This window comes from Coenobita brevimanus, chromosome 61, assembly GCF_032717465.1.
Source record: "Coenobita brevimanus isolate Jiangsu-jjx chromosome 61, ASM3271746v2, whole genome shotgun sequence".
NCBI lineage: Eukaryota > Metazoa > Arthropoda > Malacostraca > Decapoda > Coenobitidae > Coenobita > Coenobita brevimanus.
Window position 1 is genome coordinate 29,948,201 of NC_137014.1, and position 15,886 is coordinate 29,964,086.

The window sequence follows — 15,886 nt, forward strand, 5'->3', positions numbered from 1 at the left end:
GCACTGCGGTATGATCCCTTGTGCCCGAGCGTCACAAAAGTGATGCCCCGTGGTTAAGGGGTTAAAGGAAAATATCCATTAACACTAGTATAATTCTGTTAAAGGAAATTCGTTCCTAAAACCACTGACTTACGGGAATCCTCATGTTATTCTGTATTCTTTTTTATTCTCTTACTATCCTCACCATATTCTTTGTTTGCATATTTTATTACTACAGTAGAACACCATAACTGCCGAACTCACTAATCGCTGACTTCACTAATTACCAAAGCCAGTTCTTCCTTAAAAAAACAGTTGGAAAAATACAGAAAATAAACTGCAGGAATATGAATTGAACTGGTAAGGTCTTGCTGCTGAAAGTTAAACATACATTTAGCACTCATTCTTTTGTTTGTTTTTGTGTGTACTGTATATGTGAAAGAGAGAGTATTGATGCAAACATTAATGTATTCCATTAACCCCTTAATAACGCCCGGCATTGAACAACCCTTTACAGTACCAGTGCCAGTGATGTCGAGCTAGTGTGAGCAATAAAAAACTGTGAACAATTATGGAAAGGGAACGAAGGTCACTGGTATGTTTACACAACCATATGTTACCATCTCAAGCAGTCAGGCGGTCGCTTAATCTCAGATGTTTTCACCCGTTTGGCACATGCACCATTCATTCATTCATTCATTGCCAGACGCCATGTATCCCAAACGGGGTGGCCAACGGCTTAGAATTAATTGTTTTACAGGGAGGGGCACTAATCCTCCACCAACCCCACTTGACATGTAGGGATGCCAACAGCATCTGGTGTTCCCAGGCGGTCACCCATCCAAGTACTAACCAGACCCAACGTTGCTTAACTTTGCTGATCGGACGGGAAGCGGTGTACTCAACGTGGTATGGCCGTTTTTTATTAATTCTTCCACGAATCATTGCGAATCACAGGATGGATTCAAGAAGCAAAAAAACACATTGCTAGGTTAAGGTGTCCAGATTTATTGGAGCTAAAAGTGGGACATTGTCACGGGGTATATATATATATAGATAGATAGATATAGATATATAGATATATATATATATGTACATATATATCTATCTATCTGTATACAGTACAATCCCAGTTAACCGGGTGGCTTGGGGAATTTACCTTCCCGGTTACAGATTTTTCCCGTATTTCTGATTTTCAAGTCAAATCTATACAAAGGCTATCACAGCAGTAAATACAGTTCAGGTACTCACCAGTCACATTAGGGATTACACTAAGAGATTCCGCCTGAAAAACTGCCTTGTAAACACACACCATGGTCATAACGCACGTGCGTGCAATGTCTAGCAATTTGCAGTACTGCAAATTGCACCAGTCCATTGTTTACCGAATTACTGTATTCATTATATGTACTGTACTCATAAAAATTGAAAAATAAAATAAAGAAATAAAAGCTTGAACATTTATTAGTGAACTGATGATGTGTTAAGACTGCACTATAGAATTATCACGACACCTGTGCCCCCACGTGAGTTTTGTTTGCGTTTCTGACCCCGACTGTTCTTCTTCTTCCCCACCTGACCTTCATCACTCCACCCCTCACCCGCCACTCAGCTTTTTTGCAGAAAATAAAATAATTGATGTACGTATGAAATGCAGACATATTATTTATTTATTTTTCTTCCAAGAAAGTAAACTTTCATTCCTATTAACATTTATATTCAGCCATTAGTGTTTTATAATGTTCGCCTTTTTCAAGTCTTTTGCATATGTTCAGCTTCTGTTTCAAGGTAAGCACGATACGCTTACGTTTAGTTTGCACTTTAGGCATTTTGGAGTGTACAAATTACCGTCTATCAGAGGAACACAATACCAAGAGAGCTTGTTTACTGTCTGGTGGCAAAAAGCAGACTGGTGATTTTTGGAGGGTGTGGAGGATGACTGAATTCAAGTAGGGGAAAGAGGGGGAGAGGAGGGGTGGTTAAGAGGATTTGCTAGGGATTTACATTAGCCGGAAATGCCTTCACCTCGCTTTGTCTGACTTCACCCAGCCTCGCGTGACACGATCAAACGGTGGTTTGGCAGTCCAGTCAAATTGGCGCACAGTTATAACTTACTGACATTTTTACCAGCCCTTGAATTTTCCCATTTTTCTGAGTATTCCGTTTGTCTGGATACCAGATAGCTGGGATTGTACTGTACCTAGGCTGCTTACCCCAAGGAAAGGGAGGTAGCCGAGACAGGACGACACACTCCCAGGAGGCGGTGGCTCAATCAGGAGAGAGTTGGCCTGCAGTCCTAACGGACCTGGGTTCAAATCCCGCTGGGGCAGGGAACAGTTTAAGGATTTGAATTTCATAAATATCAGACTTTACTGATCTACCAAAAGACCCGCTGACATGTTGTATAAATACCCCCGCTAATACCAGTACACCAGTCCAGTATGAGACAGCCTTAGCATGTATTCAATATGGACAGTGGGTGTTAGCGCCGAAGTGGTGACATGTAGAGGTGTACGGTATGTAGGAGGACTACTGGGCCTTGAAAGCAGGCTGTGAAGCTTATGCCCAGAGTCGGTCACACACACATACACACACACACACACACAAAAATTACTCATCTACTCAAACACATTCATTTGCCTCTTAGCCCCAAAGGGGAGAAGGAACAGATCCTCACTGCACCACACTGCACGAGGGTCAACTACACAGTGCAGTTAGTGACATCTACAGCAGAGCCTGACAGCAGAGCTGATTTACCCGTGCCACATCATAATGGACCCACACCTTTACCCGCACCTGACCTGATCATCTGATCAGACAAAATGCGGGAGAATATCCCCACAGGGCTGCATCATCATTTATTCATTCACAATTTCTCTCCATTCATGTCTGTCACGCACGGCCACTCTTCCTTGCTCAACAGACATCCCTCTCACATCCAACGCTCTCTTCACACTGTCCTTCCATCCTATTTGTGGTTTTTTCTCAGCCTTACATCTCTCACATCAGATCTAGTTATCTTTTTCACCAGTCGCTCATTATCCATTCTCTCCATATGCCCAAACCATCGCAACACCCTCTGCTCAGCGTGATCAGCCATCTCCCGAACAACTCCAGTTCTCCTCCGCACTTCATCATTTCTCACTCGATCCATACATGTCACTCCACACATACTCCTCAGACACCTCATCTCCATTACATTCAAACTTTTCCTCTTTGCTACACCCATATTCCATGTTTCAGCCCCATATAATGCAGTTGGTACCACAACACCCTCATACAGCCTTCTCTTTACGCCCATTCTAAGAGAACAACATCTAAACACTTTCTTCATTCCTCCCAGCACCTTTCTTACTTCATTCATTCTAACCATCATTTCTGCATCTATTCTTCCATCCATAGCAACATGTGACCCTAAATACTTAAAAGACTCTGCCTCCTCAAGCAACTCACCATTCAAAACTATATTCATTCTCCTACCATTTACCAACCTCATACACTTCATCACTTTACTTTTATTCTCATTTACTTTCAATTTCCACCTTTCACACACCCCTCCAAACTCTTCTGCCAACTGCCTCAATCTCTCCTCTGAATCAGCCACCAGTTCAGTATCATCTGCAAACAGCAGCTGCTTTAGATTCCACTCTCTACCATCGACATTCACCAGACTCAGACCTCTGCCTAACACTCTTGCATTCAACTCCCTTACAACACCATCCATATAAACATTAAACAACCAGGGCGACATCACACATCCCTGCCACAGCCCCACTCTCACAGGAAACCAATCACTCACAGTATTTCCCACTCTTACACTCGCTCTGCTATTTACATAAAAACTTTTCACTCCTTTTAGCAACCTGCCATCAAGTTCATATAATTTTAAAACGGTCCACAAAGCCTCCCTATCAATTCTATCATACGCTTTCCCTAAATCCATGAACGCCCAAAACACATCCTTACCTTTCGCTAAATACTTTTCACACACCTGTCTCACAGCAAACACCTGATCTATGCATCCCCTCCCTCTCCTAAAGCCACACTGCTCATCACCAATCACTCCCTCCGTACCCTCTCTAACTCTCTCAATTAACACTCTACCATACACCTTACCTACAACACTCAACAGACCTATACTCCTAAAGCTAGAACATTCATACTTATCAACCTTACCTTTATACAATGGGACCACACAAGCACTTGCTCAGTCAATTGGCGGCACATATATATATATATATATATATATATATATACTATATATATATATATATATATATATATATATATATATATATATATACAGTATATATATATATATATATATTTATATACAGTATATATATATATATATATATATATATATATATATATATACAGTATATATATATATATATATATATATATATATATATATATATATATATATATATATATATATATATATACTATATATATATATATATATATATATATATATATACACACACACACACACTGACTTAAGTAAGTAACAGTAACTGCTGTTGCGCAGCTTCTCAACCTGAGGCTGCTAATCAAACACAAACTTCTCAAATGAACTCCGAACATACCTTACGGTACGGTGAATGGACCTACCAAAGTTGCCAGCCAGTGAATATTACAGATTTTATGCTAACAATTTGGTATTTCATTTGGTGTGGATAATGCATGATTTTACTAATTCATCATAATTTCATAAAAGAATGTCATGTTATATCTAATGTAATTGTAATTTTTTGATAGTGAGACATTTAAGATAATTTGCTCAAAAAGTGGAACATTAAAGATAATTTACTCAAAAAGTGGGACATTTTAGTCACAGTTAAAAAAGCGGGACAGAAGTAAAAAAAGCGGGACTGTCCCGCCTAGAAGCAGGACTCTGGTAACCTTATGCTAGGTGTGCCAGATGATTCTTTTCACATCATCAAGAAAAATAAGTGATTTTAGAACTTCAAAAAATTGTTCTGGGGCTGGCCAGGGGTGCACACAAATTTCTGAACCTACAGCCATTGAGAGGTTAAGTTGTTAAGCCATACCTATGATTGTTTGTTTGCAGCGCAGTGGAAGAAACATACTCTACGTACTCAAAGATGGATTTCGTTTCCTAATTTCCCAACTGTAAGTTAGGTTAGGCCTGGTTAAAGTATTAGGTACAGTTAAGCTAGGTTAGGTTAGGTGTAGTTAAACACTTAGGACAGTCCCTTCCGCCATTCTCTTGATGAATCAAACAAGAGTTGTCACAATTGAACAGCTAAACACAACGGGGAAACAGATTTAACAAGAAATGTTTATTTATGGGAAATGCATTACAGTGACTGTGGTTCATAGGCTACGCAATTACCTGTAAATGTCATTTTCAGGAAGACGTCAAGATTTGTGAATTTCAAGAAGTAGCGAGGGAGTTTAGAATGTAACCCTTGTGAATTTGGTGGGGGGGAGGTTACTGTAATGTTAAGAGACGTCATAGTTTTAATATACAATGATCCCTGTAAGACCCGGATGCCCAAGTCCCGGACACCCAAGGTCCTGGACATTTTGGGCTTGGACATTCAGAAACCAAAAATGGCCAAAAAACAAAAAATAGAAACAAAAAAAATCCGAAACTATTTTCAACCATATTGTGAACTTGGTTGTGGCACCAAACAGCTGTGTTTTGCTGTGTAGTTCTGCCAACTTCCAGCAGGGCAACCCTGCCTCCTCCCCATTTTCCGCCCACCCATCTTCGTGAGTGCACGCTTGTTACCATGGCTGCCCACGTGCTCGCTTTTGTGGTGGTGCCCTACCTGCTGCAGGCCTTGCTGTTCCTCTGCTGCCTCTTACTTATGTGTGGACATCTGTGCTGGTAAGGGGTTGGCTTAGCCAACACTTTTTAGCATAATATGATCCACAGGTATACATGGACAGTCATGAGGAGGATGGACGGTGAACTTGTTGAACGAAAGGCAATGATAGATTATGTGTGTGTGGATGAGCGAATGAGAAGACAAGTGTTGGATGCAGGAGTGTGGAGAGGGTGGGGGAATGGAATCTCGGACCATCACTTAGTGATGGCCAAGGTAAGGCTGCAAAGAAAATGGGTGAAGAGACGAAGGGGAAGACAGGAGGAAACAACTCCTGTGAGAAGAGTGGGGAAGTTGCAAGATGTGAGAAAATGGCAGAGTTATGGGTGTTCAGAGGGGGGGGGGGGCAAGGGGGGGCAGTTGCCCCCCCTTGGAATTCCAAGTGCTGCAGTTCTTATTCAAGGATGATTGAGTGATTTGAGTCAGTTCATGCATTCTGTCACTTTATGCATTTGATGTAAGTCATGTAATGCATGTAAGTATATGTCTATGCCAGTTTGGAGTGTGTGTACAGTATTTTGATATAACTGCAGATATATGTATAATTTCTTTTATTTTGTCCCCTTATAAAAAATCCTGTGGACGCCTTTGGGCAGAGTATAAGAGCATAGTGGAAGAAAGATTGGGAAGGTATGAGTTAGAGCAGATGGAAGGGGTGGAAGATGTATGTAAGATATTCACGGAAGAGATAGGCGCAGTGTGTGAGGTGGTTTGTGGAGTGAGGAGGAGATGCAGGGGTATGCAAGGGACAGCATGGTGGAATGATGAGGTGAAATGAGCTGTGGAACAAAAGAAGAAGACATATAGTGAATAGCTAGTGAGTAGAGGTAGGGGAGAAGATGAGAGAGGGAAGAGAGAGGTATATGTGAGCAGGAGAAGGGAGGTGAAGAGATTGGTGAAGGAGAGTAAGAAGAAAGTGGATGAAGAGTTTGGGAGGAATCTGAGTGTAAATTGGAGGGAAAGTAAGAAATTGTTTTGGAAGGAGGTAAAGAAAGCAAGACAGTGTGAAAGGGGAAATAGTAGGGGAGTGAAAGATGGGAATAATAGATTGTTGGTGGAGAAGAGAGAGAAGTTGAGGAGATGGAAGCAGCACTTTGAGGATTTGTTGAATGTAGAGACTGAGAGCAGTGCAGTTATAAGTGGTTGGGGAATGGCTGGGAGAAGAGATGAGAGGAGGGAGGAAGAGATCAGTAGGATGGAAGTAGTGGAAACAGTGAAGAAGATTAAGATGGGAAAGGCCCTAGGAATTGAAGAAGTGTGTGGTGAAATGCTGAAGTATGGGGGTGAGATTGTTTTGGAGTGGATATGGAAGTTGTGTAGATTGGCTTGGAAAGAAGGAAGGGTTCCAGAGGACTGGAAATCAGGTATAATTATTCCTTTATACAAAGGAAAAGGGGAGAGTGAAGTATGTGGTAACCATAGGGGTATTTGCCTTCTTAATATGACTGGAAAAATATATGGTAGAATACTAATTGATAGAGTTAGGCATATAACAGAGGAGCTAGTTGGAGAAGAACAAGGGGGATTTAGGAAGGGAAAAGGGTGTGTAGATCAGATATTTGTTCTAAGATGTTTAGTGGAGAAGTATCTAGAGAAGGGAAAGAAAGTGTCTGCTGTCTTCATGGACCTGGAGAAAGCTTATGACAGAACAGATAGGCAAGGTATGTGGAAGGTATTAAGAATATATGGAGTGGAGGGGAAATTGTTGAGTTCTGTATGTACGAAGGAGCTAGGGCTATGGTGCGAGTGGATAGTGAGCTGAGTGAGTTCTTTGATCTAAATGTGGGACTGAAACAGGGATGTGTGATGTCTCCATGACTGTTTAATATATACATGGATGGGGTTGTAAAGGAGGTGCAAGGTAGGGCAGTGGATGTGGGGGTGGCTCTAATGAATGAGGGTGAGATGTGGAAGATTCCGGTGTTGCTGTTTGCTGATGATACAGTATTGCTGAGTGAAGATGAATGGGAGTTGCAAGGTTTGGTGAATGAATTTGGGACAGTGTGTAGGAGGGGGAATCTGAAAGTTAATGTAAACAAGAGTAAAATTATGGTGTTTGAGAGGAATGAAGTCACAGAATGCACAGTGAGGTTGGATGGTGAGGATATGGAGAATGTGAGTGCATTCAAGTACTTGGGTAGTGTGATGAGTAAGGATGGAACTTCTGGGGATGAAGTGCATGAGAGGGTACAGCAGGGAAGGAAGGTTGTTGGTTCACTGAAAGCAGTGATGAGAAACAGGGAGGTGAGTATGGAAGTTAAGAAGTCACTGCATGATAGTATTGTGATCCCTACCATGACGTATGAGCAGCAAGGCATGGACCTTGCTAGGGGGGAACAAGTCAAGAGTGAGAGCTGTGGAAATGAGTTACTTGAGAGGAGCATGTGGAGTGACATGGAGGGACAGGTTGACGAATGAAGAAGTGAAGGAACGTTGTGGGGTGGATGTGGATGTGGTTGAGAAAATTAGAAGAAATACACTGAGGTGTTTTGGACATGTGGAAGTCATCCACTCATCTGTTTGTGTATGTTTGTTAAAGCCTTTAATATTACCAATTCTTTTTGGCTCTCTTCTACCAATCGGTGAGGGCTCTGAAAGTATTTCCTCTATAAATTCATTATCAAAGTCTGTCCTTTTCTCTAGTGATTTATTCGTTGTGGGATGAAGACTGCCGCTACTTGTAGGTGCGTGTAGAAGATTATACAGACGACGTAGAGTTGTTAATTGTAGTTGATTGTAGATGGCTGTAGTTGATTGTAGATGGCTGTAGACTTTGTAGAACTGAAGCTAACCTTGTAGTCTCGGTTGCTTTTGTAGAAATTTGCTTTTAATTCGGAGACGATGTCCGCAGATTTGCTGGTTTGTCGTTAAGCTACTTGCAAGGCGTCGAGTGATCTCTTGACCTCTGCATCAGCGTAATGATCTGGGAGACGGAGGGGGCAGGAGCTGATATTGTTGGTTGTTGTCAATCTTGATATTTTGTAGGAATTTAATGTTGATTCGTAGACGAGGTTCGTATACGTTCGCTGCTACCAAATGTCATAAAGACTTTGTAGTTAATTGTAGAGAAGTATATTTTAGACTTGTGGTCGAGCGGCTTTTATATCTTGTAGTAGTTTCACCACCAGATGTCATGTAGTGACGGGAGAGGTAAAGAATAGTATGGGACTATTTTTATTTGTCTTGGAAATATTAAACAGGTATAATAGTATAAGTCCTGGGTAGCTACCTCCCTGTCTCGCTATCTCTCTCTCTCTCTGTTCTAAAGCTAATCTCCGTCTCGACCTCTCTCTAGGGTCGCTTGTCTCCTTCTAAACTCTCTTTCCTAACATCTCGTGTAGTAGGGTGTGTGTGTCACGTATCTTCCTCATGGCAACAGAACTTTCTCACGAGAGGACTGCTGACAGCTAACTGAATCATCTCCTTACTGGCCGCTGTCGTCAGCTTTCCTCCGTGTAAGCGTTTAGCGCTGCTCGCTTCTCGCAAACACAACACCTTCTCATCATTTGACTTCCTGCTTCTATCTGTCTCTCTATCTATCTATTTATCTATCTATCTATTATGTAGTCCTATAGGTGTATGTAGGTGAAGTGGAGAGAGGGAGAGGGAGGGGAAGACCAGGGATGAGGTGGAGTTATGGAGTTGAGAGGTATATGAGGGAGGAGGGAGTGAGTTGGGGGGAGGGCAGTCAAATGGTGGGTGACAGAGTGACTTGGAGGCATTTTGTCTGCAGCCACCCTTCGCGGGATTATGGTGTCAGGCTGTAGATAGATAGATAATGACGATGGCCCCACTGCCTGGAGAAAAAGAGGGAGATATTGGAGAAGGTGGACGCGGGAAATTCGACGTCCCGCATCCTACGAGAATTTTATCTGGCCCGTTCTGTCTTGTTCGATATCAAGAAATCCAGGAACAGATTCACCCAGTACATGGCTGACTTCGCATTGAAGACCAAACACAATGTGTAGAGGAAGATTATGTACTCTCCCAGGTTTGCAGAAGTTGACTGCTCCACGTTGATTTGGTACCGTCAGCAACTTGCTGCTGGTGCGTGGTACGGAGTTGAAGGCTGCTGCCAAGAAGTTCCCAAGGCTCCATGACTCCCCAGACTTCAAGGCATCTGAGGGTTGGCTCTTTGCTTTCAAGTTACGACGTGGACTCACCAACTGTAAGGCCCATGGCAAAGCTTTGGATGCTAATGAGGATGGAGTAGAAGAGTTTCGGCAGAAGGTGAAGGGCTTGATCGACACGGAGGGCCTCACTCTCTGTCAAGTCTACAGCGCTGAGAAAACTGGTCTGTTCTATCGCTTGCTGCCAACGAACACCCTAGCAGAGGAGACGGAGAAGCGTGTACCTGGCCGCAAGCTCTCCAAGCAGCGGATATCTGCTTTGTGTTGTGCCAATGTTAATGGCATGCACTGGCTCAAGCCCGTTATTGTTGGCCATGCAAAGCAGCCTTGGTGCCTTCATGGGGTTATGGATGTCTTTCCTGTCGTGTGGTACCATTCTGTGAAGGCTTGGTTCACAGCCAAGATCTTCAAAGACTGGTTTCACCAGCACTTTGTCATGGAGGTCATCCATTATCAGATGAAGACACTGGGAATCCCACGCAATCAGGTAAAGGCTGTACTTCTCTTATACAATACACCTGCGCATCCTTCTGACAAGGAGTTGGTGGCTGAGAATGGCCGCATTGAGTACTTATTTTTGTCACGTAATACGACTGCTCTCATCCAACCAATGGACCAAGGAGTGATCGTGGCAATGGAGAGGCTTTATTGTCGGAAGTCCCTGGACAAGGTGATGGTTGTTCTCAGGGATGAGGACGAGCGCAGGGAGAGACGGGACACGCGAGGCCAGGGGACTGTGGAAGGCCTTCGTTGCTACAACCTCAAGTCAGCCATGTACAACTGGGCCAGTGCATGGAGGGAAGTCTGTCAAGACTCTGGAAAGTGGTTGGTCTCATCTGCTTCTCGGAGCCGATGTAGTGCACGACTTTCTAGGTTTTGACGTGGATGACTTCCATGTGCGTCTTTGTGCGGCTGGTGACAAGGTGGATGTGGACGAAGTGCATGAGTGGTTGGATGATGACGAGGGCAATCCTGGGTATCAGATCATGTCTGATATCGAGATCGCATCTTCAGTTGCAGGTACAAGTACCCAGCTTGAAGATTCCAATGAGGACAGTTGTCAGGACTCCTTATTATAATTACAAATCATAATAGATAGCATGATGGATAGATAGATAGACAGATAGAAGCAGCAAGTCAGGGGATGAGATAGGTAGTGTGTCAGCGAGAATCGAGCAATGGTAAACATGCTTACACACTCTAACTCAAGGAATGCTTTAGAGGCACACGAACAGTGCCTCGTGACCATACACACACATACTCACACACAGGCTTCTAGAAGCTTCACATCAGATTATTCCATGTGACACAACCCCTGCTAAAATAGGAATTTAAGAAGCAGAGCTCAGAAGGAGACAGGCCATAGAACCGGCAGGTAGTGGAGAGAGTGATTAAGAAGAGGGGTCCATCTAGACTTACTTAGTATATTAAGTCTCTGTATAATACATACGCTGCTCAACTTAGGCTTTCTCTGAAGATAATAAATCAAGATCAACTCCCTTTATTCATCTTTAACTCCTCCTGCTCTTCAGTTAACTCAAGCCTCACCTTTTACAAGAATTAAGAGTTACATATATAAAAATGTTGGCTACAAAGGTTTAACATTAAATGGTGGCAGTAACGAACGAGCCTACAAGTCTACAAGCTTACGAGTCTACGAGCATACAGTAGCAACGACGAGTTACGAGTGAGGATCAACAAGCTCTACAATTAATAACAAATAGCAAGTCTACTAGACAACTCTATACTCTTCACACAACTTCAAGCAACAGCAAGAAGAATAAAAAAACAAAGCAAGTAAAGGAAAAGAAAGACCAGAGCAACAAGCACAAAAAACCCCAACACTCTCTCCCGCCTACCTCAATCGCTGACGCAGAGGTCAAGACACACAGCAAAACACCAGAGCCACATTTATAACGCATCTTACTCACCTTTCCTCACCCGGGTTACTCATCGCTACTCAGTTACTCACCACAGCTACCAGTGTGGGCAATCCTGGGTATCAGATCATATCTGATATCGAGATCGCATCTTCAGTTGCAGGTACAAGTACCCAGCTTGAAGATTCCAATGAGGACGGTGAGGACAATGAGGACTCCTCTCAGCATGCCACTACTCTAGCCATCCCAAAGCTGAGCGCACTTTGGGAGCATGTGAAGTTCATTCTGGACTACCTTGAACACCTGGACTGTGACCAGGAGATGGGGCCCCTGGGACTTGTGGAGGAAGTGTGCGCTTTTAGGCAGTGCATCATCACTCGCCAGAATTGCCGTTCCTTGTATCAATCAACCATTGATACTTTCTTGAAGCCTGTGACCCCTGCTGTGCCAAGCCCTGGCTCCACACCACTGCCTCACCAAGACAGGCCTTCCACCTCCAAGCCATAACCCAGCACATCTGCCACGGTGGAGTCGCCACTGGACGTGAGTTTGTGGCTTTCTTCAGAGTCGTCTGCAGTGGGAAGTCCATCACCACGTCCCAGCGACGCGACCCTCGGCCGCCTGCAGCACCTACATTCCGACTCTGACAGTGAATAAACAGCAAGAACTTGCCACTATACCTCATACCAATTAATCTGGCCAGGCATGTATGGCAACACTGTTCCTGCCGAGATTCTGATTGGCTAGAGGTGTTTATTTGATTTCGTTGTTGCTAAAACTGATACTCATTTTATTATTAAATATGATACTGAGCTTGTCGACAATACAATCGTAAAAAACAATAAGATATCCGTTATATACTTATCAGCAATGAAATTTTCGTAGGAAGATAGAGATATGAGTCAACAAAGTATTATAACAGTTCAAGTCAAGGTCAGCATTCGAACAATTCCTTTAAATCTCCAACGTTTTGGCATTCTTCTCACCCCAGTCAATCCTTTGTATTATATCTAACTTTTGGGCGTAAATTAACCTTGGCTTTTTCTTCTTCCTCTTCTTCGAAGAAGTTTTAGGCTTAGGAGGGTTATGTTCGGCCATGGTAACACTGGGCAGGCGGTGGAAGCACGGGGAAGGGGAGGGGGGGAAATCCTCTCACCACACCGGAACCACATGCTAACAATGGGGAGGAGACAATGCACTAAGCTGGGCACTGGGGCATCAAGCACACACATCCTTCATGTTTGGTGTGGGAGGGAAGTGCCATGATAGGCTTATAGTAAGTGCTATGCTTGAATATGATTGGTTTAGTAATTACCATGCTTGGCTGTGATTGCCCTGTGCCTGGCTAGATGCACGGAGTTGAGGTAATAGTGGCGCATATTACCTGAGACATCAGAAAAGCGTCACTTTTGGGGCTGCATTCGTGAATTTCATGTAATGCCTGTGAGTTATTGATATTGCAAACTGTTGCCACATTATGAATCCACTATTTTGGATCCAGTTTAGGAGATTCCAATGTAGGAAGAGAGGAGAGTAGACAAAGAAAAAGAATGATATGGGTGAATGAGTAAGTAGGCAGCACTACATCAAATGAGTGGATGATGGTTGCCACCACCTAAAAAAAGTGTAGTGCATTGAAGTGAAATAAATACCAGTTTAGGTTAGTTGGATTTATTTTTAGAGGTTTGGTGGTTGACCACTGGCCAAAAAAGTACTGTATCCCCACTGAACATATGTTGTAAAATATGATTGCTTGTTATATGATTGGTTTTAAAAAATGCATCCCAGTTGTATAACTAAGGTGTCCTGTGTATATTATACTGTAGACATTTCAGTTTAACTTTGTCATAAATTGCCATCTCTCCCTCATTAATTCTAAGTTGTAACAACAGATTAACACTAGAATATGGTGCTAGCCCTGAAAAAGTGCTTTAGGGAGGATGTAAAGCCATATCATTACCTTTTTCTGTCTTTGAGGTAGGTGAAGTAATTTGCAAAAGGTTACAAATTTGGGCCTAGATGAAGTGAATGAACTGTAGTAGTAGTTGCAACTCCAGACCAATCTGGATATGATTACCTGTAACTAAAAGGTATCTGTTAATTTATGATTCCCTTTGGTTGGCAGTTTGTGGCAGTCGGGTACCTGAGAAGCTACTTATCCCCCCACCCATCCCCCATCCAGCTCACATTGCAGTTATCATCCATAACCGAGAGGCTGCTGAACCCATTCCCCTTGATGCCCCACTCACACTCCAGGTAGGTACTGTGTCTTCATTGTGCTGGTTTCACTTAATTTTTTACTGTTTTTCAGTGTTAAATGAGCCTTTTACCGTTACAGTAAACCATGAAAAATCGTATTCTGTTGAGGAACTTAGATAATACCTTCTTATGTGTTTTATTCACATTTCCTGTCTCACTTTTTCCCATGCTTGTGGATGATCATGCAGTGAGATGCCTTGTTTTTCAGGATATATAAGCATATGTGATCTTTCTGATCTGTCAGTAGGTCTAATGGTTTCTTTATTCAGCATAATATTGATGTACAGTGTCATGCTGTTGTATTTTGGACCAAATAAGAATTTCACTTTGAACCTATCAGAAACATTTATAAAAATCTCTGTAGTATATTTTCAGTATGGCATATTCTTGCCTGTGCTCTGGTTTTCACATTCTCTTCTCTTTCTTCCTCGCCTCACATTTTATGGCATCTTCTGTCTGTTCACCTTTCTGTCTCTTGCTGTTGTCTCTGCCTGACAGTCTGGCACTGATTTAAAAAAAAAAAAAAATGCAAAAGGGGTACTAGGCTCATTGAATATTCTCCTGTATATCATTATGTAGGTGGTGGGGACCATCATTCATTCACTTGATGTGATCATCATCCACTCACTTGGTGTAGTGCTGCCCACATCTTCCTTGCCCTTATCATTCTTTTTTTTGTGTCTGCCTTCCTCTCTTCCTACTTCTCCTGTCTTTCTTGTCATATTTTATTACTCTTCTTTCCTCTTCAGGTGACTTTACATTGAGTGACAAGCTTAATGGTTTCCTGTAAGCCAGGAAACCATGTACAACACTGGGTGGTAGCCATATAACCAACCCATACATGTTCCCTACATGTCAGCAATTGGGTTGGTGGAGGGTTAGTGCCCCTCCCTGAAAAACAACTAACTCAAAGACAAATGGCCACTTCTTGCAGGAGTATGGGGTCTGGCTGTACGTAGACAGGTAGCTCTCTTTCTGTTTTGCTGACTTATGTCAGTATCAGGAATTATCTCTCTGGTTAGTTAGGAGAGACAAAATCAGTATTGTCAGAATTTACTTTATTCCCAGATTGTGTCTAAGCCTATTTATCATAATGGTTTATGAATATTTATAGATGGGGGCGCTCACCATCCACTCACTCGATGTAGTGCTGCTCTCGGGTGTCTGACCTGTCATCTATTCCATCCTTCTATCCTTCCATTCTCTTCTGTCTTCAGTCTTTCCTCGTCCTTCTGCCTATGGATGACTTTACGCTCCCTCTTCTGTCTTTCTTTCCTTCATTCTTTCCTCTTCCTACTGCCTGTGGGTGGCTCCACACTGAGTGACAAGCCAAATGGTTTCTTATACACCAGGAAACCATTTACTATGCTGGGTGGTAACCATTTAACCAAATTTTGGCGGCTGGTGGTTTAATGGGTAAGTATTGCGCTCCAATCGGATTGAGCTGGTGAAGGTTTATATCCTAGGGGAGGTTGGGGTTTATTGCTCACGTAATGCCACTCACGGATGAGTGAGGCTGGTCACTCTCATCTTAACCCACCCTGTCCTGGAGACGTGAATTCACGTCCTCACATGATGTGCACTCATATCCCGGAGACGTAAATTAACGCGGCAACATTGCAGGGTCCCTAATTTGCACAATTTTCAATTTAATTTGCACAGTTTTCAATTTTCGCGAGTGATTTTTGGCACGTATACACGGGACACCCTCTACAAGATGCCAGGCAGGGACAATGCCTTACCCAGCATGACCTCCCCCCCCACCCTGCATGCCCTT

The 15,886-nt window shown here is 42.9% G+C and overlaps 1 protein-coding gene and 1 non-coding gene across 2 annotated transcripts in view; one reads left to right on the forward strand and one right to left on the reverse strand.

Moving 5' to 3' along the window:
* Window positions 1–15,886, forward strand: part of LOC145403731 (uncharacterized) — a 364,507-nt gene that overhangs the window by 345,215 nt on the left and 3,406 nt on the right. Inside the window, exon 26 of the mRNA XM_080275411.1 lies at window positions 13,976–14,106. Within this exon, the coding sequence (XP_080131537.1) occupies window positions 13,976–14,106 (131 nt within the window). The remainder of the gene's footprint in view (window positions 1–13,975; window positions 14,107–15,886) is intronic.
* On the reverse strand, window positions 784–902 carry LOC145403902 (5S ribosomal RNA). The gene has a single exon (XR_013898094.1). It is a non-coding gene; the product is annotated as a 5S ribosomal RNA (ribosomal RNA).